Source organism: Mandrillus leucophaeus, unplaced genomic scaffold, assembly GCF_000951045.1.
Source record: "Mandrillus leucophaeus isolate KB7577 unplaced genomic scaffold, Mleu.le_1.0 Scaffold316, whole genome shotgun sequence".
NCBI classification, from domain to species: domain Eukaryota; kingdom Metazoa; phylum Chordata; class Mammalia; order Primates; family Cercopithecidae; genus Mandrillus; species Mandrillus leucophaeus.
This window is the reverse complement of record NW_012103321.1, coordinates 939,675-965,407: the sequence shown is the minus strand read 5'-3', so window position 1 is coordinate 965,407 and position 25,733 is coordinate 939,675. Positions and strand designations below refer to the sequence as shown.

General features: G+C 41.6%; 1 protein-coding gene across 2 annotated transcripts in view; it reads right to left on the bottom strand.

Annotated features, from left to right (window-relative positions):
- Nucleotides 1–6,005: 6,005 nt before the first annotated feature.
- Nucleotides 6,006–25,733, bottom strand: part of ZNF608 (zinc finger protein 608) — a 118,869-nt gene continuing 99,141 nt past the window's right edge. For both annotated transcript variants that reach the window (XM_011987758.1, XM_011987759.1), the window contains 7 exons: nucleotides 18,747–18,834; nucleotides 15,814–18,268; nucleotides 13,351–13,768; nucleotides 12,620–12,792; nucleotides 10,365–10,518; nucleotides 8,252–8,333; nucleotides 6,006–7,008 (listed from right to left, as the gene is read on the bottom strand). In XM_011987758.1, the coding sequence (XP_011843148.1) occupies nucleotides 7,002–7,008; nucleotides 8,252–8,333; nucleotides 10,365–10,518; nucleotides 12,620–12,792; nucleotides 13,351–13,768; nucleotides 15,814–18,268; nucleotides 18,747–18,834 (3,377 nt within the window). In that variant the 3' untranslated portion in view covers nucleotides 6,006–7,001. The remainder of the gene's footprint in view (nucleotides 7,009–8,251; nucleotides 8,334–10,364; nucleotides 10,519–12,619; nucleotides 12,793–13,350; nucleotides 13,769–15,813; nucleotides 18,269–18,746; nucleotides 18,835–25,733) is intronic.

Here is a 25,733-nt window from a genome sequence, read left to right as displayed (position 1 = left end):
CCCAACAGAATCCTAGTTCTAAGCCATGAGCCACTCCTCCCATGCATGACTCAGGGGCAGATTCTCATCATTCTTAGCCTGAGGAACTCATGGCAATCCCATTCTCTTGTGGTGATGTTTCAGGAGTGAGCATGTGTCCTGGTTCTGGCCAAGGATATGGGAGGGATGCCTGCCAGAGGCGTCTGAGGAAGGTTTCTTCCCTCCTAAGAGACACAGGAAGACACAGTTCTCTCCCCTGGACACTGATGTCTCCAGACAGAGATCTGGAACTCCTTTGGCCCTAACACAGGGGACAAGGCCAGGAAGACTGAGCAAAGAGTATCACAGAGCAGAGTCAGCAGCATGAAGGATAATGTCTGGAGATCACCCTGCTCTTGGCTTCGTGTTAGGGGAAAGAACACATTTCCTTGTAGTTGGTGGCAGTTTCAGTCATGGTTTCCGTTACAGGCAGCTGAAAACATCCAGCTGTACAGCAGCCTTGCTAGAGACAGTCTGCCTCTCCATGGTTATTACGCTGAAAGGTCATCCCCACTAGGCAAGGGATTCCACTCCCCTTCCCCCATCCTGGAAAATTCCAGTCTGGTCTAGGAGGACAGGTTGGGTGGCTGGACCACCTTCTCTGGAGAGTGATGAGGAAGATGGAACTACTTCCTCTTTCAGACCTGTAGTTAGTTCAGTGACCTCCAGTGATTAAACGGGGGCCAGGATGCCTTCATTCACTGGCCCCTGCCACCCTTATTAGGAAGAATTTTTCAATTTCTGTATTTTGCCCCAATACATACTATTTAGAGCAAAGTCCTCACAAAAGCCAAGAAAAATCTAGGCATTCATTTTTTGAGGTTCTCACCATATGGAAATAAAGAAGCAATTTCAATATAATACTGCAGAAATTATAATTTAAATGTTTACATCTTGCAAGTAGTTTCACATATTCCCTTGTCCCCCAGTACACACAAAATACACTGGAGAAGGATCTGGTTAGGGGAAGATGTTTAAAGAGTTACAGCTGAGGTTTGAACATCCTTCTTTCTAATATTTTCAAAAATCCCCCGAGACAGTAAGAATGACATCATTTGTAGATAATTACAAGTACAAATTTGGGGCCCTTTGTCAGAACGTTGGAATGACCCTTTGTAGGAGCCCATGATAGTCTCTGCCAGAATCACAAAAGTATCAGCCTTCCCACCAGCCTCTGACACCCAAGCACCAGTTCCCATGAAGCCCAGGTCTTGTATTCTGAGCTTCTAGTCATCAGATACATATGGTAGAGTATTGAAAAAGCAAGGGCCACCATGACAATGAGAAAACAAAAAAAGGTAACCCTTTCAGCAACCTCTGCCAGCAATGCACTGAAGAGCCACTAGGCTCTCAGGATCCTGGGCCTCAAATGTGGAGTTTAACAAGGGTCTGACACCTGGCTCCAGCAGAGGCTGTACAGGGGCTTTGTCTCATAGCAGCTTGGAGAGACACACCGTTATTTGCCCCTCTGAAATAAGCACTTTAGCAATGGAAAATCTTGTCGATTCCCTAGGGAGTGTATTATCCCTTCTCTGAAGCAGTATAGCATAGTGGTTACGGTCCTGTCACTCACATAGTGGTGTGAACTTGGGCAAATTACTTTAGCTTGGTGCCTCAGTTTTTCCAGCTCTAAAATGGGAATAGTAATTGGGTGGCTATGAGAACTAAATGAGTTGTCACATGTGAAGTGCAAAGCAAATATACTATAATTTTGATGATGGTCATTATACCAGTTGTAATATTTTATATTATATAGTAGAACTATTATACTATTATTATTGTGTTAATAATACTGCCCAGGCAGAAAGGAATCTGTGTTGGGTGGTGTGGCAGGCAGAGTGGTAGCCCCCAAAGATGTCCATGTCCTAATCCCCAGAATCTGTGATCCTGTTGTTATATGGCAAAGTGGAATTAAGATTGTAGATGGAAATAAAATTGCTAATTGGGTGACGTTGAGACGAGGAGATGATACTGGATGATCTGGATGGACTCTATCTAACCAAAGATCATTATAAGAGGGTGGCAGGAGAGCCAAAGAAGACGTGATGATAGCATGAAAGTAAAAGAGAAAAAAATAACACTTCCATAAATCAGTAGAAATTTGGGTCAGTAAGTAACAATTCTCATTCCCCAACTTTTCTGACTAAAGAAATCATGGTTGGTTGAAACACTGAAGGTAAATAAATAACTTCCAAAGTTTCCAATAGTTGAAAGGAGGAAGAGTGCCATGTTAAGTCTCCTTGCCTGAAATTGGGGGGTGTGAGGGTGACACCCTTGAAAGTTCTAGGGGTCATGATTTAGTCCCATAAGAATTTAGTTTCTTGCAGAGGTGGCCAACAGCCTTCGTGTTGCACGTCAACTTTGGTCTGTTTTTTAGGGGCTACTGGGAAAGCTGTACTGAGGAAGTTAAGAGGTCTCACACACATTCAGGTGGAGAGAACGCTGCAATGATTAGCCACGTCTGTTATGGACACAGGAAAGAAGCTTTGTTCCATTGTACTACTTGCCATTCCAGGTATTACCGACAGGGACATGACAACAGCTGGCCAAGGGTCAGGCCAGTCTGATCAGACCTAAACCTAGACTTGTCCATGGGTGTTATCGTGCCATGTGCTCTTGATAGCCCTGGACACTTTAACTTTCTCCATATTGCAGATTTTGATGTTTCCTTTCATTTTATTTTCAAATGTCTAAGTGAAAAAAAAAAAAAAACTTCACTGAAATGTATAGTGTATGTGAGAATCTCTCAAAGTTTGTTCCTGTATATGAAAGAAATGCCTCTTCCTGTGTGAAGAAAATCTGAGTTCCATCCCAGCAGCTCAATTAAGATTTATCCATTTTTTCCAGGTTTTCCACAGACAGCCTTCATTCCAGAAAAAATAATATGTATTTTTAGTGGGCTAGCGTTGCTAATTGACATGCTGTGAAATGAATCTGGCCCTCAGATGTGGTTTTAAAATTGAATTCATCTTCAACCTAAAAGAACTACTGATTATTATGTTAAAATCTGGGTCATCCAATTCTTTTTAAAGAGGTGGAGGTCTGGTCCAACTTTATCCACATTGGTCGAATGAGTATCCCCATTCTATTTACATTCTAGTTACAAGGAACCATCGATGGCTCTCCTATCTCTAAAAGCAACAAAGAACAATAGAACTCAGCACTCTACCTGTGGGGCAGGGCCTAGGCATGAGTTCTAAATTTCATACGACCTGTTGGTTGTCACAATTTGTTGGGGAGGTTGCTACTAGCATCTCCAGAGTAGAGGTCAGGGGTACTGCTAAATATACTACAATGCACAGAACAGTAAAGAATTATCTGGTCTCCTATGTCAATAGTGCCAAGGTTGAGAACTCACCCCTTGCTTAAAAAAGTGATTTTGTCAAGAAAAATGAAAAGTCAGACTGGGGGCTTTGCTTTGTTTTCTCTTCTAAAGTTAACTGAAAGTAAACAACATTTATGACTCAGGCTACTGCAAGAAGCAGGGAATGGATGACTGTGGTTAGTGACAAAAACAATAATAAATGGCTTTGCCTGTCTTGTCTCTTTTTCAGAGTCAGGGAAGGAATGAAATGACCAGTAATTATCATTTAAACTGCTGTTTTTATCCTGCATCAATCAGAGCCATTCATTCTGGTTACTCACAGACCCTTGGGCTGAAACCACACTAAATCAGGGTCACAGCCAGTGTGAATGTATAAGGCCACACTTTTTACTCTGCAAGTGTTAATGACCTGGGCTGAACAGCAATGGCAAGTTTCCATGAAAAAGCCATCTGAGATTGCAATCTAGGAATGAATGGTTCTATACGGAGCCTATTACCTGGTTTTTAATATTCTGTATTCAACGGGACCACAGCTGTAAACAACTCTTCACTCCCATTTCTCCATGAAGTTAATTTGCACTGTGTCAGCACTGCAGGCTTTTTGCATATGTTCAGGACAAGCTGATATGAGCAGGCCTGGAATGAGTAATGTTTAGTAAAATCAATAAACCCTATTATTAGTCACTAAAGGGACTGATTTTATGTCTATAAAAGTAAAACAATTAGAACGTATTAATGGCAGATTCATCATAGTAATATAATGGAGCCAAGTATGCTTGTCTTTTGGGACTCTTTAATTTACCATTCGGTACTGACTATATACTCAGCCAGAGAAATGGCACACATAATATAAATAAGCCCTGGCCTTTGGCAATTCATATTGCCATCAGTAAAGACAACACTGTAACAGTAAGAGGAAGAAACAAAACTTCATTTAGTGATTAATGTAAACCGGTCATGAATAATGTTCCAGTAAAAGCCTAGGGGAAGAGCCTATTCAAATTGCAATGTGCTTTTGGTCATATATCTCTTTGTATTTATCAGCATTCCTGTTTATTACAGTAGCAGAGTTAAACATGGTCCAATGCAGCTATTTATAACCTATTTACTTAACCACCTAATTAGAAGTGATTTTAAAAAGCCTGGTATGTAATAAACATACATCTAGTCATTTTGCAACTGAAAGGGAAGATTGACTTCCATATATATTATTAAGAGCAAGAAAATCATCAGGAGTCCAGAGTATCACCCAGCTACCAACAAGAACATGAAAATTCAGCTGGTGAAGATATAAGTTGACCTTAGTTCTGCTTCTGTGCTTTGACAGTTAAGGGGTTGGTCAAGAACTGAATCAGCATGTAGGCAACCAACAGATGCCAACTATATTCTGAACAAAGAAAACATACTTGCTTAACTGGTATAAGAAAATTACCTCAAGTCTTCAAGGAGAATCAAGATGTCGTATAAAAATGAGAAAGCTTTGATAGCTTAAAAATGATGAAAAATATGTGAAATACTCTTATGTGTAGGATTAAACACCATAAACAATGTTCTTATAAATGACAACTTGGATGAAATTCAAAAGAAAAACTGAAAACTAACAGAAAAGTATCTTCCTCCTGAACTCTATTAAGAACATAGACTAGACGTGTAAGTCAAGCAGCAAAGGCAACACGTTAAGGTGGTCTTTCAAAATCAAGGGAAACATTTCTTTTTGATTGCAAAATTCTATTCATTTGCGACGCAAAGGCCTCTAGGTAGAACTAACCAAATTACACCAAGACAAATTCTGTCAGCTTAAAGAACTTTTTAGTAAACCACGTGGTAGCACTGTCATTAGCAATTACAGTAAAATAATAAAAACTTACAGCTGGAATGAAGCACTGAAATCAACCAGTCCAAACATACAACGCACACTCCCACCTTGGGGCTTCAGTACTTGCTTTTCCACGTCACTGCAGTGATGTTCCCCCAGATGTCTGCATGGATCCCTCCCTCATCTCTTTAGTGGCCACTCTGTTTACAGTTACAAACTCCAGCACACATTCACTATGCCCCACTCCCATGCTTCGTTTCTCTTCATTGCATTCATCAACCATCTAACATGCTTTATATACCAGATATTTTATGATACGTTTATCCCACCACCAAAAAATGAAAGCTCCATGAAGACAGGAATTTGTGTCTGCTTTATTTACTGCAGTATGCCAGAACCCTGGGCAGTGCTTGGGATAAAGCAGGCACTCAGTAAGTGTTTATTCAAAGCAAAGAAGGGAGAGAAGAGGCAGTTAAAATTTGGCATAAAATATTCTAGTAAATCAATGTAATGACAGCTAACTAACTAAATGACTTTTTACATATTTTCCCTATTATCCACGTTATAACATTTGCATCTTTGAAGTATCATTCCATACCACAGAAACCTGTATCTACTAATTTCCAGTGATATCGTACTTCATGTTTAGGGTAAATACCCTGTAAATGGGAATACATTCACCAAATTAAATACACCATTTGGTTGTTATACTTATGTATCCTATAAGAAAAGTTATTATCTGTTTACTGTATCTTATGCATTGGATATTAATAATATTAAGAAACCCTTTCTTGAAAATTAGAATGACTATCAGGCAGAAAATAACATGAGACAGACAAGAAGCCGTTATTTAAAAAAAAAAAACTTTTTAATTCTGATTGCCAAATTATTTAAGGCAGGTATAAAAAAGGAAAGCATTCAATATACATTTTACATAAAATAAACTAGATTACAGCATAAAACAAGTAACCAGGCAATGGCGTTAAAGTCTCTCTCCTCTAAAACTGGATAATTGTAAACATTAAAAAAAAAAAAAAAAAAAAAAAGACTGTAGAACTATTCAAGTAATAGAACAATCACAGATGTCTCTGGTACGCAGGCTATTGGGTTATTTGCCATTCAAGATTATCAAAAAATGACACCTCATTATTCACAGATGCTCATTATTTCCCCATTTTAATCTTTACATTATGTACAACACAGTTTTTGTGGTACTGGCAACCCCATGCCTTCCAAAAGTACTTTTTCCACAATACACAAGTACAAACAGTGACTACAGGAACATTTTACACTGATGCGTCTTTAACAGGAGCCACCAAATAGACATCTAAATTGTACCAAAGTGTCATCATCACAGTTAGCCTTTCTGAGGGGCTTATGGGAAATATGTGAAGGATATGCAAGGTTCAGGCACACTGATACATAACATTATTTATTTACAATTTTAAAGGAAAAGGAAAAGAAAGTAAGTAGCCTTTTGTGGCTAACACTTTTCAACATGACAAATACATTTTTAATTTCCTTTACTGAGTGGTTTGCAACGTGGCAGCAGACCCTGTGTGTGCGAGCCTGGTTACTGATACAAAAAGTAAAGAATATATTTATATTTTTATATATATATATATGTATATATACAGATATGTATACGTATATATATATAAAACAGAAGTTTAATTACAGCAACATTTGTTACTCTGTGATAAAATCTGTAATTTACAAAAATGAAATGACTGGTTTTTGCCTGCCATTAAGGCATTTCAAATTAACACCATGGAACTGATGTCTGTATAAAGCGCTTCCCCATGTGATCCAGTCACATGACAATGTACATTTCCAATCTTGTTATTCTCTGCAAAAGAAAAGCAAACCTTAGCACACGATTCTATCAACACTTTGTTTGTTTGTTTGTTTGTTTGTTTTTTGAGTCGGAGTTTTGCTCTTGTTGCCCAGGCTGGAGTGCAATGGCTTGATCTCGGCTCACGGCAACCTCTGCCTCCTGGGTTCAAGCGATTCTACTGCCTCAGCCTCCCAAGTGGCTGGGATTACAGGCATGTGCCACCACGCCTGGCTAATTTTGTGTTTTTAGTAGAGAGGGGGTTTCTCCATGTTAGTCAGGCTGGTCTCGAGCTCCTGACCTCAGGTGATCCGCCCGCCTCGGCCTCCCAAAGTGCTGGAATTACAGGCATGAGCCACCATGCCCAGCCAATGGTTTTTTTTTTTTTTTTTAATTTTGAGACAGAGTCTCACTCCATCACCCAGGCTGGAGTGCAATGGTGTAATCTCGGCTCACTGCAACCTCCGCCTCCTGGGTTCCAGCAATTCTCATGCCTCAGCCTCCCTAGTAGCTGGAATTACAGGCGCACGCCACCACGCCCAGCTAATTTTTGTATTTTTAGTAGAGACGGGGTTTCACCATGTTGGCCAGGCTGGTCTGGAACTCCTGACCTCAGGTGATCCACCCGCCTTAGCCTCCCAAAGTGCTGGGACTACAGGCATGGGTCATCATGCCCAGCCTCTGTCAATATTTGTCACTGTAAGCCTGAAAACCATAAGACTAATAAGACTTATTTTAATTCCATTCAAATGTAGAATTCAATTCCAGAGAAAGTGAATAAACACAAAGTAATGATACGCATTGTGAAAAATATTAATTTTATAATACTAACAATTTAATTCCTTTAAATCATTTTCCTTCTTAAAACTTAGGGAATAATTTAAAATATCAAAGAACAAACATTACCTTTAGTATTATGAAAATAAATGTCTCCATTTGCGACTTTATCTTTAAACATAATAAAACAAAGGGAGTCATGGTGAATTATTTTAGCAATGTTGTAAGGATAACCCAAGAAAATTTCAACTGCCTAAAAAACTAATCAGTTAATTACTAATCTACGTAACCCTTACGGAACGGGGTTCATGGAATTTAAGTTGCATGTGAAGCAACTTACACTGGCATAAATAAACACATTCATTACAAGGATATAAAACCCAAGGAGTTCAGTTTTTGTTCTAAAAATCCTGTACTTGCTTCCTCCCAACCATTAAGATATTTCTATCTAGAACTAATTAAAAATGTAGAGGATATTTACCTTCTTTGTCCAGGAAACATTGCAGATGCAGATGCCTGGGCAGCCACCTGCTGTGAGGCAACAAGGGCAGCAGAGGTCAAGCCTAATGGGGAAAAAAATGTAGACTGTCTGCGATCTTTAGAAGGATAAGAGTAGATACAGGCCCAGTGGGGAAGGGCCACAGACCCAGTAGCAGCACGGTGTCCTCTCCTGAACACACACATGAACTCTTTCATGCAGCAAGGACACGGTACAAACCATGTGGTCTATCCGCTATCTATCCTTTCTTGAATACTCTACAGTTTTCTTAATAGCTATTCGAAGGAGATACAGCATTCCATCTCTCCAGCTCTGCATGGTGCTAAATGGTTTGCATGCATTCCTGAATAGGAAGCTCAAGAGAAATAATAGATGCCAGGTAACAACAGGAATCAAAAGTCACAGTGAATTACAGAAGCGGCATGCTATTTGCCTAGAATACAATACTTCCATAATAATTGTTATCACTTTAACATTTTCCCCAGTGACTGAACACAATGCGTCCCATAAGATACACAGAATCAGTAAATCAAACTTAGAAATGCTCTTCACTTTCACCCTGCAAGACGAAGGTAGCAGTCAGAGACTTAATAGCTCCAAATGGCATGATGTTGCCTAACAGAGAATTCTTTTAAATTCTATAGAAGACAGTCCTGGGGAAAAATAGAGTAAACAAATGCAAACCCAGGGAAGATAACTGTCTCTTTCTATGTCTTTTATTTGGATATATTTTCTTTTCCCAGAGGTAACTTAAGACAGTACAATAACAATAATATTATCTTAAAAGAGATAATTATTTTCTTCTCATCTATACTTTATTTACATATAGGTATAATGTGTTAGACTAGAAATAAAACCTTTCTCTTCCAAGTACTTACCACACTCAATACAAATTGTTTAAGAAATAGAAAAGCTCTCTTTAAACACTATTAGTTGACACCAACTAAAAAGACTTGAATAAATAAAAATGACCCCTTCACATTTGTATATCACTTCCCAGTTTTGGAAACACTTTCAAACATATTATCTTACTTTCTATTCACACAGCAGCATAAGAGGCAACTTGGCAAGTGCAATAGACTAAATTATGTCTCCTCAAAATGTTGAAGCTCTAATCCACAATGTGATTAGATTCGGAGATGGGGCTTATAAGGGGGTAATTAAGGTTAAATGAGGTCATATGGGTGGGACCCTAATAGGGCAGGATTAGTGTCCTTATAAGAAAGCACACCAGGGCTCCCCCTGCCTCTTCCCCACCCACCAGCTCATGCACAAAGAAGAGGTCATATGAGCACACAGCAGGACAGCAGCTGCACACAAACCAGGAAGACAGGCCTCAGCAGAGGCTGGCTGTGCTGGAACCCTGATCTTGAACTTCCAGCCTCCAGAACTGTGAGAAAATAAATTCCTGTTGTTTAAAGCCATGCAATCTGGGGTATTCTAGCAAATTGTAAAGATGGTGCCATCACCCACCCTCTATGAGATGACAAAGATGGGACAAATAATACATGCTCAACTAATGAACCACAAGGTGAAGATTCCCTGATATCAATCCTATGGCTTAAAACATGTTTCTCTTTCTCAATTCTCCCATTTAGTGAAGTCGCAGCAGTGAAGGGCTGTGAAGAACCCTTGAATGAGGTTATCAAAGTGTTAAACCTGATCACATTACTCTCATGATTTCCATGGGAAAAGAGCAACTTAAAAGGCATGCAGAAATCAGAACAAGTAATTTCACCAAAGCCTCCCACCATCCCTCCCTTTTTCTACAATTTCCCTGAAGTAGATATCTGATCTTCTGATTGTTATATTCAGTGCCCCAGACACTGGCCACCACCCTCAGTCTGTGAGATAACAGTAAGCCACCGATAACATCAACTGGTGACAATTATTAAGTGGTAGCCATTTCATGCCTCAATAGAATACAAAGATGAGGGAATAGCCTTAGCTGTGTCACTAGGAAATAAGTGTTAAAAACCCTCCTGAGAGCTAATGTGAACTCAAAGCTCAATATTTTTAAGATGTGAAATGCAATTTTAGCAACTGTTTTCCAAAGCAGAATGGACAAAGACACAATAATGACAGAGCTGCTGACCTTGAAAAGGGTCATATTGACCCGGGATGAGCGGGTAACCCATGCCAACGTGGGTGTGGTGATGCGTGTGCAGGTGCCGCTGGCCGAACGGGGAGTGGCGATCCCTTTCCCTTTCCGCCTCCCGTTCCCGCTCAGCTGTAGCCTTTTCCACAGGCTGCAACAAAAAAGAGAAATTTTCCCCCTTCACGCTCTGAAAATCAACTTATAAGAGTACTAAACCACCCTTGTCCCTTTGACAATATTGTGTTAATGATTAAAAAGTAAATATAAAGATACAATCTTTAGTAACTAAAGAGAATTTCAAAAAAACATGCATTAGTTTCCGTTGGAATTAAGCCAACACAAAAAGAACTGCTCCACCCAAAATAAACCGAGTGACACCAATGTTTTCCTGAAATGACGGAAATAAGAGGACTTCTCTCTATATTCATTCATAATTGCAGGTTAAGAATGTACCCAATTGCTTCCCATAAACAACTTTTAGAAAATAAGTAGTTTTGGAGATACCTGTAAGGTCAAGTTTTCTAATTACACTTGTATTTTATGGAGAGAACCTATCTCACAATTTTAAACGTGTCTGTATACATTTTGTTCTACTGAAAAAACATGCCCTAAAGTTATATGCCAATATAAAGCACAAGAAATCACTGTCCTACACCCACATTTTGAAGCTCTCAATTTTTGAACTCTCACAGAGAAGCTCCCATCTCCCCAAACCATAGTCTGGGGTAATGATGGTTTATTTCCTATGACTTTCTACCTTTAGAACCTAACCACCCTTTAACTAAAGTTATCCTTCTCACTTAAAAGAAATCCTTATACTAAGAAGAAGGTCTCAGAAAGATTCCGAAATCACCTTTTCTAGTTTCTCTATAGAGTTTCTGGTAGACTCATACACATTGCAGATACTATTATTTTAATTTACTTTAAACTCTTTCCTAGCCAAGCACTATCCTATTTTTGTTTAGTCTCTCTTCACAACAGTCTCTAGGACTACAGCAGTCACCTTTTTTGGGGAACAGTCATCTTTCACAGACAAATATTTGTATTATTCAGCAGAGTTAAAGGGACATGACAAAGAGTTAAGGCCAGAAAACAGCAGACACAGCTCTCACCCCTAAACCACATGACTTACTCTTGGAAATGAGCCTCACACTGTGCAAGGCTCAAATCTGTGCCTTATTACATGTCATGGGCACTCAGCTTTGCTCGTGATGAACCTCCAACCATGAACACTGGTGATGTGAATATGGAGGGTCAATTCAAGTAGGAGAAACCTCAAATCTCTCCAGAAGTCAAGCTAATAACAAAGACAAGCGATGCAGGTTGGGGAGCTTTTATTTACACCCATGCACATTGATGGGGAGCGGGACAGACTGCCCAGATGGGGCTACTGGCTCCCATCAGTTACTGCCATGTGATTTTGAACAAGATTTTCTATTGTCTTTTTTTTTTTTTTTTGAGACAGAGCCTTGTTCTGCCACCCAGGCTAGAGTGCAGTGGCACGATCTCTGCTTACTGCAACCTCTGCCTCCCGGGCTCAAGTGAGTCTCCTGCCTCAGCCTCCGGAGTACCTTCAATTAGAGGTGCCCACCACCACCCGGCTACTTTTTGTATTTTTAGTAGAGATGGAGTTTCACCATATTGGCCAGGCTGGTCTCCAATTCCTGACCTCAAGTGATCTGCCCGCCTCGGCCTCCCAAAGTGCTGGGATTACAGGCGGTAGCTCACTCCAGGCCCAGATTTTCTATTGTCTTAAGAGAAAGAGGTCATCTGAATTTGTATGTAAAATATCTGATTTTTAAAAGCTGTCCCGCAAGAAAACACTTTTTGAAAAGCTTGATTTGCCCAAAAGGTCAACAGTTTATAGCCTCTGACCTGCTTACTTACAAAAATTATATAAAATAGACTCCTCTGTTACCTAATTCCTCAATGCCTTATCAAACATATTTTACACCAAAAGTTGGTTCCTATGAATTTAAATTCCCAGCTAACAACCATCCTCCTGGGTAAGCAAGGTATACTAGATTTCGCAACAGAAAAGTTAGCTACTGCCATACATGCTTTAACAATTTTCTCTCATGTGTGAAAGCATCTTACTTTTGAACGCTCCATTCTTTATGTATTAGGATAAAACAGCATCCTGAAATCACAGCTGGGTTCCGAAACCATTTATATTTCAAGACTGTTCTGTAGCTTGTTCCCCTTTCTCCCCAAAACACAGTACTTTTAAATAACAACAAAAGGAGGCTTACAGCAGGAGACTTGCTGCGGTATTGGTTAGCATGCTGCTGGAGCAAATCCAGTGCTTTAGATTCAGTGGTTGTTTTCGTGTTGATGCTAGGGCTGGTATTGACTTTCTCTGTCTCTTCTCTCCCTGACATCTTCCCATAAACAGGATAATGAAATCCTGGAGAGAGATAGGCCCCTGCAGATAAAAAACAAATGCCACATCAAGTTACAGGCTATATCTTTAAAAAAAATAATAATTTGGGTTACATGAATTTGGAATAAGAGTCAAAGAGATCTTAAAATAGGGGGTTACATTAACAATGGGCTACATCATCATTAAACTGTATCTAGCTTCTGCAGTTTTCTTCTCCCAGTTAATTCATCCTGATGAAGGGAGGTTATAAACAGAATTGAGCTTACAGCCATTTCATACATTTACGTGTCTGCTTAAGTGAAAGGAATAGTAACTATAATGATTATGACAGTAAGTGCTTAGAATATTTTTATAGGCAATAAAGTATCTGTCAGCCTAACAGCTATAGCAGACCATCAGAGACTATGGAAACTATAGCTAAGGATTCCTGACATTTCATTTAAAAAACTTATATTAAATCAGTTTTATCTTTGGGACTTTAAACAGCATAAAAACAAGCAAAACAAATGTCACTCTTGAAGCTTCTAATTTGAGTTTTTAACAGCTAATATTTGAACATCGCCTCTTCCCTCCAATATAGTCAGAACCGACAACACGTACCAGGATAACTGTGCATTAGGACGGGAGAAACAGCCCGGTATGCAGGATGGCTGGGGTCGTACATCTGTGGGTAAGGATAAGCATGCAAGTACTGTATGTATGACTGATGCTGACTCATGGGTGAGGAGACAGCCACTCTTGTTCCCCGAGAGTCCTTCCAGTTCACAGGAGTCTTTCGATCATCATTTTTCAGCTTGCTCTCCTCCATTGATTGAGAATCAGGACGCTTGGCCTCTTTGGGCTCCTCTTTAATGCTCGTTAACGATACAGGAAGGCTGGGCACACCACTCTCTTTATTAGGAGTTTTCCTTGGACTATCCTCTTTTAATTTCTTCTCTCTATCAAGTTCTTCTGACTTTTGCTGATCCAGATATTTGGGCTGGTATACATAATGATGCCATGTTCTTGAATCTGGATCCTGATTTTTTTTTTTTTTAAAGAAAAAAACCCAACAGATTTGTTTTAAAATTTCAATTTTAAAGAAAGCTTGTAAATAATCATGACAGGACTAGTACTCTTAATTTTAATACTAAGTTGACATTTATTTCTGTGCTAGACACTGTGCTAATTGTTTTACCTCCTTGTCTTACAAAGTAATCATGTCCCAGATAGGCGTTATTATTGATCCCTTGTACAGAAGACAAAACCAAGTGTTTAAAGTTCAAAGCAACGTCAAGGTCATGCTGCTGCCCAGTCGTAGAGCTGGGCTTCCAACTCGGGTCTGCTGAAATTCAGAGCTGGGCCCTTAATGTCATTCCTCAACACTAAATAACATCCTCAGACATATTTAATTCTACCTTCATTTGCCTTTTAATATCTCGCACAGGTAAAAAAGAATGTTAGAAACTCCAACTCAAGCTAATAATAGTAAATTTAAGTAATTGCTATAGCTATTAACATCACTTAGGAGGAAAAACTCTTGGTTTCCGAATACATTTTCCTCATCTACTGCAGCTGAGGCTTAATATATTGGCTCACTTCTCATTACGTGCTAACATCTTAATCAAAACAAATTTCAAATTAATAGCACACATTATGGCTTCTGTATTGGAAAACAAAGCCATCTATAAAACCCCCAAAATTATATCATTCTTCTGTATCCCTGTGAAGTGACAGCCTGATTTTTGCCTCTGGAAGTGGGGAAACTGAGAATCCTAAATGGCCTTTGTGATCCCCATCCCATTCATGATAGAAACCCACTGGGGATTCAGGTTCTCAGAGAACATGCAAAGTTGTGCCTAAGTAAATGTGTGTGTGGGTGGCAGTGGTGGGGGCTGGTGGTTCTTGCTCTAATGCACCAGGGAGTATCTAAGCATGGGGGTGAGGGTGGGAGTGGGGGCTTGCAGTGCTGGGAAATACCAGAATTAATGTTCACAGGGTTGCAGTGGGTCAGGATGTCTGAACCATGACAGAAGGTGCCAGTACATTTGTGGTTTCATGGTGACCAATTTTCAGGTGTTCTCAAGCTGACTGACCCCTGGGGCTCTGGGACAGCTGTTGAGGCCCGCCACCCAAACCTCCTCACCCTCCTCACAAACATTCAGCACTGAGCTCTGAGTTTTGGGGTACTCAACATAGAGAGTAAGGCTGAAATCTAGGCATCTCTGACCACAAGTGAAAGAAATTTGGGCCCCGAATTCTATTAAAAAGATTAATGGGAAATGTGAATTCAGGGACCCAGTTATTATTATCTTCCAAGAAGATGCTAGTAGAAATTTGAAAATGGAAAATAAATATTTTAGAGATGAGACTCAGAATCTCAGAGTTAGAAGGGAATTCAGCAGCCCCATTGTGGAATGCCCTCGCCTTAGACTAAGAAATTAAGGGATCTTCGCCAGGCACGGTGGCTCACGCCTATAATCCCAGCACTTTGAGAGGCCAGCGTGGGCGGATCACGAGGTCAGGAGATCGAGACCATCCTGGCTAACATGGTGAAATCCCATCTGTACTAAAAAAATACAAAAAATTAGCCGGGGGTGGTGGCACACGCTTGTAGTTCCAGCTACTCAGAAGGCTGAGGCAGGAGAATCGCTTGAACCTGGGAGGCGGAGGTTGCAGTGAGCCAAGATCACGCCACTGCACTCCAGCTTGGGCCACAGAGCGAGACTCCGTCTCAGGGAAAAAAAAAAAAAAAAGGAAAAGGAAAAAGAAAAAAAAAGAAAGGAAGAAATTAAGGGACCTCATCAGAGTCACAGAGCAAGTCAGTGGCATGAAACACAAATCTGCAAAGCACATGTTCACAGTTCCTTTTACTATACAACATGACCAGAAAATAGTGATAATGCACATTTTAGAGCTACATAGTAACTCTTGAGAATCTTAAGATACTTTTCAAGAGCAGAGGAAAAAAACTAATGTGGGTTTCTTTCCTGTGTCAGAAGTCTAACCAGATCAAGCCCAGATATGTATAATACAAGTCTCAGACTGCTCTGTCCCTGTTGGGGCCACGCTCCACAATCTTACTTGTTTAAATCTCGAGGTTGGGTCTACACCTGTCTGCTTCATAGAGTCCATGACAGACTTCATTTCTACAGCCTCCTTAATAAGCTGGTGGTTTTCCATCTGCTTAGCTTTGAAGCTGTCGGCCTGAAGCTGCTGCTGGTGACTGGAGAGAAGCTGTGATTTACCTGTCTCCTCAGTTTTATTAGGCACTGATGGCCCTAGTTTAGAATGGTTTTTGTTAGGCTCCGGAGTAGAGGGAGCTTTTGAGATTGTGGCCGATGGCATGTTTTTCTGTTTAGTTTCCTCCTTGCCCAGCTCTTTCAAGGGGAGCTCGCTTTTCCTTTCACAGTCTCCTCTCCCAGTCTGGGCCATTTTCTGCTCTGCCAGCCTCTGATCTTCATAGTACTTCTCATATTGCTGTCTATAGGCAGGGCTGGTGGCCATCAGAGACTTCTGGTCCATATAGAGTCCATAGGCATACTGGCCATAATAAAGTGACTGAGCCAGGGCAGGATGTCTTTGTGTGATCACCGATTGGTGCTGAGGCTGTAAGGATGCAGAATTGTGGTCCACTTTCTTAGAATCTAACTGCTCTGCCTTGTCTTTCTTTTCAGCATCTTCCTCAGACTCCTTCTTGATCTTCATTCCCTGCGTGCTCCCACTATTTCCAGCTGCAGGGGCGCCGACCTGCCCTGGATGCATGTAACTTGGAGAATAATAAGGATCATAGCCGTGGTAATAGGGAGAATGGGATTCTTTCAGTTGAGATGATTGTGCTGTAGTTGAAGAATGCCCTTTTACCACACTGTCCTTACTAGAAATAATATCTGATGGGGAACTGGCCTTTGATCTCATGCCCTCTGACCTGCTGTCGGAACCACCATCGTCAGCAGCATCGGATATGTCTGAATAGGCCGGGCTGCTTGTCTTTGCAGCTGAACTCTCTGCCCCATTCTGGGTCAACACATGCAGAGGTGCGATTGGTGCCTGCCCGTTCACCAAAGTGCTGCATTCCATCCTCGAGGCGCTCCCTATGGAAGGGCTGGGAGCGTTGTCTGTGAAAGTGTAAACCTTATCGGCCTCAGCTTTGATGCTGGCCATGCGGCTCTCCTGAGACTCGGACAGTCCATTTGCCAGCCCTTCATTCTTGTTGAGATGATCCTTTAAAAAATGCCCAGGTAAATCTTTGCTGGCCCCCTTGGAGTCCTCTAGTTTCCCCAGCTTGGCATCCATTTTTGGGCTTCCCGTCTCTTTCCCTTCTTTGTCCTTTAGCTTTCGCTTCTCCTTTTTCTTTTTGTCTTTGAGTGACACCAGAGCTGGGTTCACGGTGATGGGCTCTCCCATAATCGTGGGCTTTGGTTGAATGGGTTTTAACGGAGGACTCTTTGGTGTAGCCTGAACAACAGTTGTTGTGAGGGAGGGCAGTCCGGGTATTGTCCCAGTGGTGGTGGTTGTAAAGGTTGCAGTGGGTATAGCGATTAGCTGTGGCGGAGTGGGGGCTGGGGCAGGGGCAATGGGCCGGGCACTTTTCAGTTTAGAGAGGTTTTTGTCCATTTTGCAGTTGTTAGCCTTTTTGCCCTTTTCTTTATCTCCTAAACTTTTCTTGTCAATTAATCCTTCTGCTTCCAGCTTAGGCATCTCAGCAGCCAAACTGCCGTCTGCTGCTGAGCAACTGTCTAACGCAGCCGTCATGTTGGAGATCACTGGAAGGTTGTTCAGTTCATTGTTAAGGCCCTTCTTTTTGCCAGAATTCTTCCCAGCTTTAGCACCAATAATGGAACCTGGGCCATTGCTCATCAGTTCTCTCTTTCCCTTTGGGGTCCCAGGCGGGTTTCCAGCACCAGGGGATGCCGGTGCCTTCACCTGGTCATAAGCAGATACACTTGTGCTTGGCTCACTGCATTCAAGTGCCACATTACTCAATGCTTCCTCGCAGTCCGAGATCTTGTCCTCGCTGTCAGGCTCGAACTCCAGCTTGTTTTCTGGGTCTAAGTGTGCATGAGCCTGGTGGTACCTCAGGCCATTAATGTGCTTGTACTTTTTGTTGCAGTTCGGGTGGGGACAGTCGATTAACACTGGAGAAGAGCAGCCTTGGTCCAAAAAAGTAGTCTCTGGTTTCCCTTGAGGGGTAGTGGGAGTGCTTCTGGAATTTGTGCGGACACGCTTCCCAGGCTTATTGTCCTCAGAGCTGGAGTTCAGGTCCAGCTCCATTGGAGGCTTGTTTTTCCTTTTGTTGGTGGAGGAAGGGCTGGCTTTGATGTCCTCAGCAGCACAATTTGGGGGTGTCCTTCGTCCGCTGGCATTGAGGCTGCCCCGCCTCCCTTTCCCATTGGCCCCCCCTCTGTTCTTGTTCTGCAGCCCTCTGGACTCCGTGAAGCTGGCCTCAGAGCCGGGGGCAGCAGCGGCAGACCTTGCTCTCTTCCCTCTGCCCCGGCCCCCTCTCATCTCCAGGTCACTTGTTGGTGACTCACAAAACCTATGGAAGCAAGTAACAGATGTGAAAATGAGCATCCCCAAAAGAGCCAAGTGAAATCACAAAGTACACAATGCAGCAAAGAGGAGTCAACACTCCAGTAGCTTAAGGGCTGGGCCCAGTCAAGGAAAAGACTGACGATTTCTGACACCTGCAAAAGAACAGGCTACCAAGGGCTTATATTCTTCCTCAGAAAAACCAAAGAAAAACAGCTCAAGGAGCTAGCTTACAATCCAGTTCAAATTCCCACTTTGAGAAAAAAATGAAAACAAAGACAGGAGAGAAGGGGTGGGGAGTAGAGATCTTCTGACAGAAAAGAAATCTAGCATCTGCATTTTACTGCGTTCAGTCCTAAATTGCTCATTTCTCCTTTGCCTGGTTTCAATTACAGGCACACTTTTATGTATTATGAATCTCTCTCTATAGTTTCCCTGCAAAGAGAGGATGGGGGAAGGAGAGAAATAAAAGGCCTTGTTCCTACCTGGGAGGGGCCCAGTCGTGCTTGGTGCAGTCCAGTAGGGTTCCCACGTACGTTTTGTTCCTCCACGTGACATTGACCACTAGGACACCTGCAGGAGGCGGGGGATGAAAAAGGATCATAGTTACCACTGATTACTATTATTTCCAGTTCACTTATTCATTCTTTCTTTCTTTTTTTTTTTTTTTTTTTTTGACAGCAAAGTTCTATTCTCATTTGCTTTCAAAAGCTGTGGTTTGCATTCTTCCTCTTTCTGGTTTCAGTGACCTCAAGTTAAAACCCACAGGAAATAATGTGTGTTGTGCATTCGTGCGCGTGCGCACGTGGTACAAAAGGGTGAGACAGTGTGTGAGAGTGTAATCAAGATACTGCTGACAGAAGGAAATGGTTTTTGCCATGTCCTGCTGTAAAACAGCAACACTCACCTCTTAATTTTTCTATTATTACACATAATTGCTTTCGTTTGGCAAGCAGCCAACATAAACTAGCGCCAGTTACCAGTGCTTAAACCAGAGGGTGACTGAAAGGAATCGGTTTTGTTTCCAATTCAACAATATAAAATGATGGTGATTTTTATTAAGAAAAAAAATTATGCAGGTGCATAAAAATAGGCATAGAGAGGAGAGTGGGGACTTAAGAGTCCAGATAGCAGACAATCAACTATTATTTCACTTCCCTAATCCTCCCCTCTTTGACTTTGTGGGACAATAATCAGCCTGGGTACCATATCTGTTTCAGTGTTTGGTCTTGTTTCATATTAAGGACTCCTAAAATAGCCCTCTTAAGAAAATAAATGTGCACAATAGATTTACTCTAGGGGTTATCTTTGGAATCAACTTTGGTAAGCATTTGCCTCAGAGGATTAGAAAAGAAATCTCAAAACTAACACACTTGTTTCCTGCAAGCCATTCTGCTTTTTCTAACTGCTTTTCAGACAGACAATTTAATTTAGCACTGCATCTGTGAATTACTAAACTTAAGTGTGCTTAGTATACCAAATGTCACAGAGAAACAAAATATAATATCCTCTTTATTTCTGAGAGGACAAATGTCAAATTAAAAAAAAAATCACTTCTTTAAAGCATATTTTAATAGAATCTTGATTTTGAGACATACATAAACTATCAGGGTAAAGACATAAAATATTTAATTGAGCCTTTGTTTTCTTTCTGCATCTACCCCTAGTCTTTCGTGGAAGCACCAGAAGACATTAGTCAAAGTCTATTTCTAGCTAGTTTGCTCACTTGCATGACCATTGCCATTGTGAATTTTACAGAAAACCTGTACTGGGTTCCTTTATGGTAAGGGAAACCTCACAAGGTAAGACTCATTTCCTTGGGAACCTTTTAACAGCAGGTAACATATTTGAATGGTTGGGACGCAGCCCCTCACGGCGCGCTGGAGAACGATTTCTTTCCAAAGTCTCAAAAGGAGATTTTAAAATTGTTTCCCATATGGTCTATGTTGCTATTACTTAGGCAACAGCTGAATTATTACTCAGTGTTAATTCAGTCTATTGTAGCAATAGGCTAGCAGGGGAAAGGCTAGGATGGAGCAAAGCAAGTATTTCCTCAAATCATAGCTGATTCCAATGTAATTCCCTCAGGACATTTTTTTTTTTAAGCCATTGAGTATAAAATTTCATATTGTGATGAGAATCCATGGCAATTAGGCATTTGGTCAAAATTTGCACAAGACAGAACAATCGGAGGAAAGGATTCTTTATGAGCACATCCCTTCAGGAAAGGGGAGGGAGTGGGAGAGGAGGCGAAGGGGAAGACTGAGCTGGTTTTCTCATCATCTGCTCTCTGGGGCACTGTGTGTGGTGTCAAAGACTTTTGCAGCTGCTTAAAATTCTTTAGCATGTCAGCTATATTTACAGTGCAGGAATATATCTGTATTGCCAGAAGGTTACTGCATTTTAGCTTTAGATCCAATAGGCTGAATCACTGCGTTCCAGAGTCCCTGATGTAGCACAAATGTATAATTAAAATTGCTTGAAAGGAAACATGAAAGAAACAACAAACCCTCCATTCTTGCAGTAATAAAATTAAAAACAGGAAAAGTCTGCACAGACACTTAACATTTGTCTGCAGTGAAAGGCTTTTGTTATTGCTTTTCCCCTAAGGGTTTCGCGTTTCCAGCGAACGCTGGCCGCGGATTGGCCGGCGCCCGCTGCGAGCACTAGCGTCTGATTGGCTGGGACGAGGCGGCCTCCCGCAGCACAGAGGCAGCGGTCGGGGAGAGGCGAGCGTGGTGGAGGGAAAGGCACGCAGACCCCACGGCGCGCAGGCCGTGCAGGGCGAGAGGGCCGCCCGCATTGCTCGGCTTCCTCGGTGCACGCGGGACACAGGCTCATTCGCATTAACGAGCCCGGCCGTGCCGTGAAAGCTTCGGTCTGTGTGACCGTGCTGCGCTCCCCCCAGCACGCGGCTCCACACAGCACGCCGGCCCACGCAGAACCCTCAGAACGGAATTCACCTTCTCAAAACAAGCTCAAGGGAAACCTGGAGCCGGAAAAAGGGAAGGGACCCAGGGCAGGCAATTAATCACTGGCTATCTGGGGCCACAGGTTGAAGCTGTCACAAAGGCTAATCTGCAGTTGCAACTTCCTCACTGTAAAATTATTCACATCTCCTGCTGCTCTTTTTGGAAGCCACACAAGCAGACCTCTTATTGAGGTATAAGTGATGCCGTTGTTATTTGCACTTGGAAGGAATAAAGTCCTGGAAAGAAAAGTCCATTTTCAACTTCAAAGGACCTAAATAAGTCACCCTTATTTTTCCAGAAGCATTCCGTATTTAAAATGCTAAAATTTGTTTTAATGCTTTACACCCAAGGAGAATTTGAACAGTCTCCATCAAGCAGTGCTAATTAAATATGTGTGCTTGTGTTTATCTTTCTTTATATGTATGAGCCGCTTCACAATGCCACAGAGTATTTAAATCTGCCTACAATTCATATCCGAATATATACAGGCACATGTTTACACAGCCAAATCTGCCACTCTATATTGGAATGAAGGCTTAAGGAATGTTTCTCATATAAACCACACAGTGTACTGTTTCTTTGTAAGAAGGTCTATGTTTAGACAACATCCCATTGTGAAGGGCCAAGTATAAAGGTGGTGTTTAAGTTCTAAAACATGTAAATGATTTATCATTTTGCTGAAATCTCAAAATCTTGAACATTTTGTAACCCACAGTCATATAAAGCAGACTACAATTACTGAAGGCATAAACGCCCATGATGAGGATCAGTTCTTTAAAAGTGCAAATTTGAATTTATAAATCTGGGCATAAAGTTCTATTTCTCACATATAAATTGGAAATAAGTGTACATTTACTCCAGAAAGATGAGTTTCTTTTCATGCACACTTACTCAAACATCTAGCCTGTGAGCTAGGTGTTGGGGACGCTCTATACAGGTACTTGTCATCTTTATATTCAAGTATTCTACCAGGTTTATCATTCTCCTCTGTCCACCCATGGACTGGGCCTGGTCTTTGTCAGAGAGCTAATGCCCTGTAACATGTTATACTTGAAAAATATCTGAGGCTTATTACTAATAAAGAATACAGCTGAAGAGTACAATGGATAGTTTGAGAGTGTGCTGACCACACACAGGTTTCTTCTTTGTATTGTTAATACTTTGTCTGAGATGCTGCCCCCAAAGGCCTATTACCTACAGAACATTTAATAAGAACAAGGTCTTTATTATAAAACCTGAGCCTCTTACTTCCTCAAGCCAAAGAAGCCTGAGACCTCATAAGGATTTCAGTTAGTGTTCTGTTGTGTAAAGGGTTTCCAGGAAGATGTCAAGCTCAACACTTACTGTGTGTGTCTACAGGGTACACATTAGGTGCCTATTTGGTGCTATGGAATCAACCATGTTTTACTTGGAACTCCATCCAAACTCTGCACTTCAAGAGTCTGTGCATGAAAAGAACAGTACACAGGCATACACTGATGCACAAGTGGAAGTATAGTTCTGTCTATTACCTGCATTTTTACAGTAGGCCTCTTATGCTATCACATCAGGCTAGATCCTGGATTTCATGTTCATGGTGCCCGCACCTAGACCAGTGATCCTAACCCTGCTCCCATCTGACTGGACCAGTGATGGGCACCTGGAGCAAAGGCAGCCAGCCCAACAGGGGCTTATGTTGGGAATCTGAATGAGAAATATGGAAGTTCCAGAGAATTGGCAATAGGAATAGAAGCCTAAAGCTTGAAAGGTACTACGAGGCGTAGAGAACCATTATGGGCCAAAGTTCCAAGGGTGCAATAGCTATGAGACCAGGAAGCCAACTGCACTGTTGGTGCAACACCCTCAGGACTTCATATGTGTGTGTGTGTGTGTGTGGGTGTGTATGTGTCCCTTTTCCCTCCAGCTTCATCACTGATAGAAGATTTCACCAGCACCCACCCAGGACTGCCTAGTTATTTTCCAGCCCTCTTGTTAAAAAGTTGTTCCTTGTGTTAAACTAAATTGGTCTTTGAATACCTTGGTCCTGGCTGTGCCTCCTGATACCCTGCAGATGCAGTCCACCCATCATCTACTCAACAGCCTTTCATCCAGGCAAGGATAATGACCATGTTGGCATTCTCCTCACCTTCTGCTCTCTCTCTCTCTCTCTTTTTTTTTTTTTCTATTTTTTTTTTTTTAAATGAGATGGGCTCTCAGTATTTTGCCCAGGGTGGTCTTGAACTCCTGGCCTCAAGCGATCCTCCCCGCTCAGCCCCCCAAAATGCTGGGATTACAGTATGACCCACCACATCCAACCTCTATCTCTCCTTTACTCTCCAGCCTAGACAAGTTTCTTCAACCGTTCTTCATGTCACACTTTTAATTCCCCTAAAAGAAACCTTGAAGACGCCTTAGTCCAAATCCCTAGGGAAAGTTAAAGTTCCTAGTGAATCAGAAATAAATGGAGACAAATGCAAAGGTTCTCACTTCTGTGAATCCTTGCCCTAGACACACACATACCAGGCACACGGCCAAAAGACGGCCATTCTCTCCTGGATCCCCACAGCACTGCATACACAGTTCTTGCCCTGATGGAAACTTACAAGCCATGTTTCCCTCCCCTTTCTGAGCCCACAACTAGACACCTTCTCATCCTCCGTATCAGTCTGATGCGGTCATGTGACTGAGTCCTATGGAAAGCAAGTGAGAGACCTGATCAATGTGGGCCACTTCCAGGCCTGGCCCATAAGAACCTCTCATCCCTTTCTGTCTGGCTGCAATGGAAATGGTTACTGTGATCTTGAAGCCCTCAGGATGAAGGTGGCAGAGTCTCCTTCATCTGGGATCCTGAATGACAAGGAGAACCTCCCAGGTCTGAACTTGAGGCTATTTGTCCTACTGTAATACATGGCCCCTATAATATTTTACTCTGCTTGTATACACAGTATGCCTATCTCTTCCAACTAGATGACACTCCTTGAAAATAGGAGCAGTGTCTGCATCCACAACCCCAGGCGGCACAGCGGCTACCTAACTGAGAATCACTAACACCTAGGAACTAACTACACAGGGACTGACGAGAGAGAGTCTAGACTGAATCCTATTCAGTGACTTCCTTTTAATGCTAACTACCATCCTTTTCCAATAAGCATGATCTCCCACTAGTTTTATAGATGATAGACATTCTCTGCGAAGAGGCTTTGCTCCCAAGATGTTATAAATGTGGTTTATGAATTATTATTTCTGGTATTTGTGAAGCTGTTTCCTCAAGAACGGGGCAAATGCCTGATTTCCCAGTGGATCGACATAATTCTGTTTGTATTGAGTTTAAAGACTGTTTCAGAGTCTTTAAAGTGCCTCATCCCCGGGACAGAAGTCTTTGCCAAGCATCGCAAATGCTGAGTTTGGAATCAGACAGAAGTTTTTTTGAACTCTCTCAGACTACCACATCTGGATGGATTTGATGTGCACCCAGGCAGAAAACAGAAACCTCATTCGAATAACACCAAATGGTAACCCATTCATGCCATATGCCTTTAAAAAAGAAAGTTTACACATTTCTTTCCTTTTGTATATATTTTTTCTAGTGAAACATTAGGGACAAAATGTCACAATATGCTGATTTCATGAGTACAGGATAAAATTCATATATTTCAGATATCATATTACCCTACAGTTTTACACAATGTGACTATTGTACAAGGTATGATTTATCACCATTTCTTTGTTCAGGACTCTCTGCCCCCATTATTTTGTTGTTGTCACTCTGTGGTATTCAATACTGGTACTTTTTAAAAGCTGAATCTTGTATAGTACAAGCTTCGCTGTTCCAGCCTCGAAGCTTATAACCTTCAGACAGATCCTTCTTCAAATATAATTATTTGGGAAGATTTTAAATGTACAACTAAGGTTGCTCATAAAATACCTGCCAGCCAAAAATCATAGGGACTTTCCCATTACCTGTGCCAAGTATATATAGAGCACTAGGACAGGAAAAGTAAGTGTTGTCACATGACCATAAAATGCATTATGTTTTTTTTAAAGAGCCCTACTGCTGGGCTGAATGTTTGAAGAGTCACTTTAACCACATCCTGTAATCAAACCATCTGGAACACAGTGCTGCGATTAGTCACCCTGAACATAGGGCTTTATCTGAACAAATAGTGTATGGCAATGGAGCTTGGGAGATAGGGCAGTACTAACAAAAGGAAGTGTAATGAAACACTTTATGCCCTAGTGTGCCGCCACCCCAGTCATAAACCCCAGAGACACACTGCTCTGGTGTTAATGTACTACTTTATGAAAGCACAGTGAGCTTAAAGATTAAAGGACTGAAGGACTAAAAATTGCTGGTTTGGATAGATCTTCTCTGTCAGCAGCTGGAATATGTTGGCATCACTCTATCTGCGTTAATTTTAACCACTCAGATGACAGTTGAGCATTCCTATTAGGAGTTGGTGTTATTTTCAGGGCATTAGGAACAGGGCTTGTTTATGGGAGGGTAGTTATGATTCTTGATTT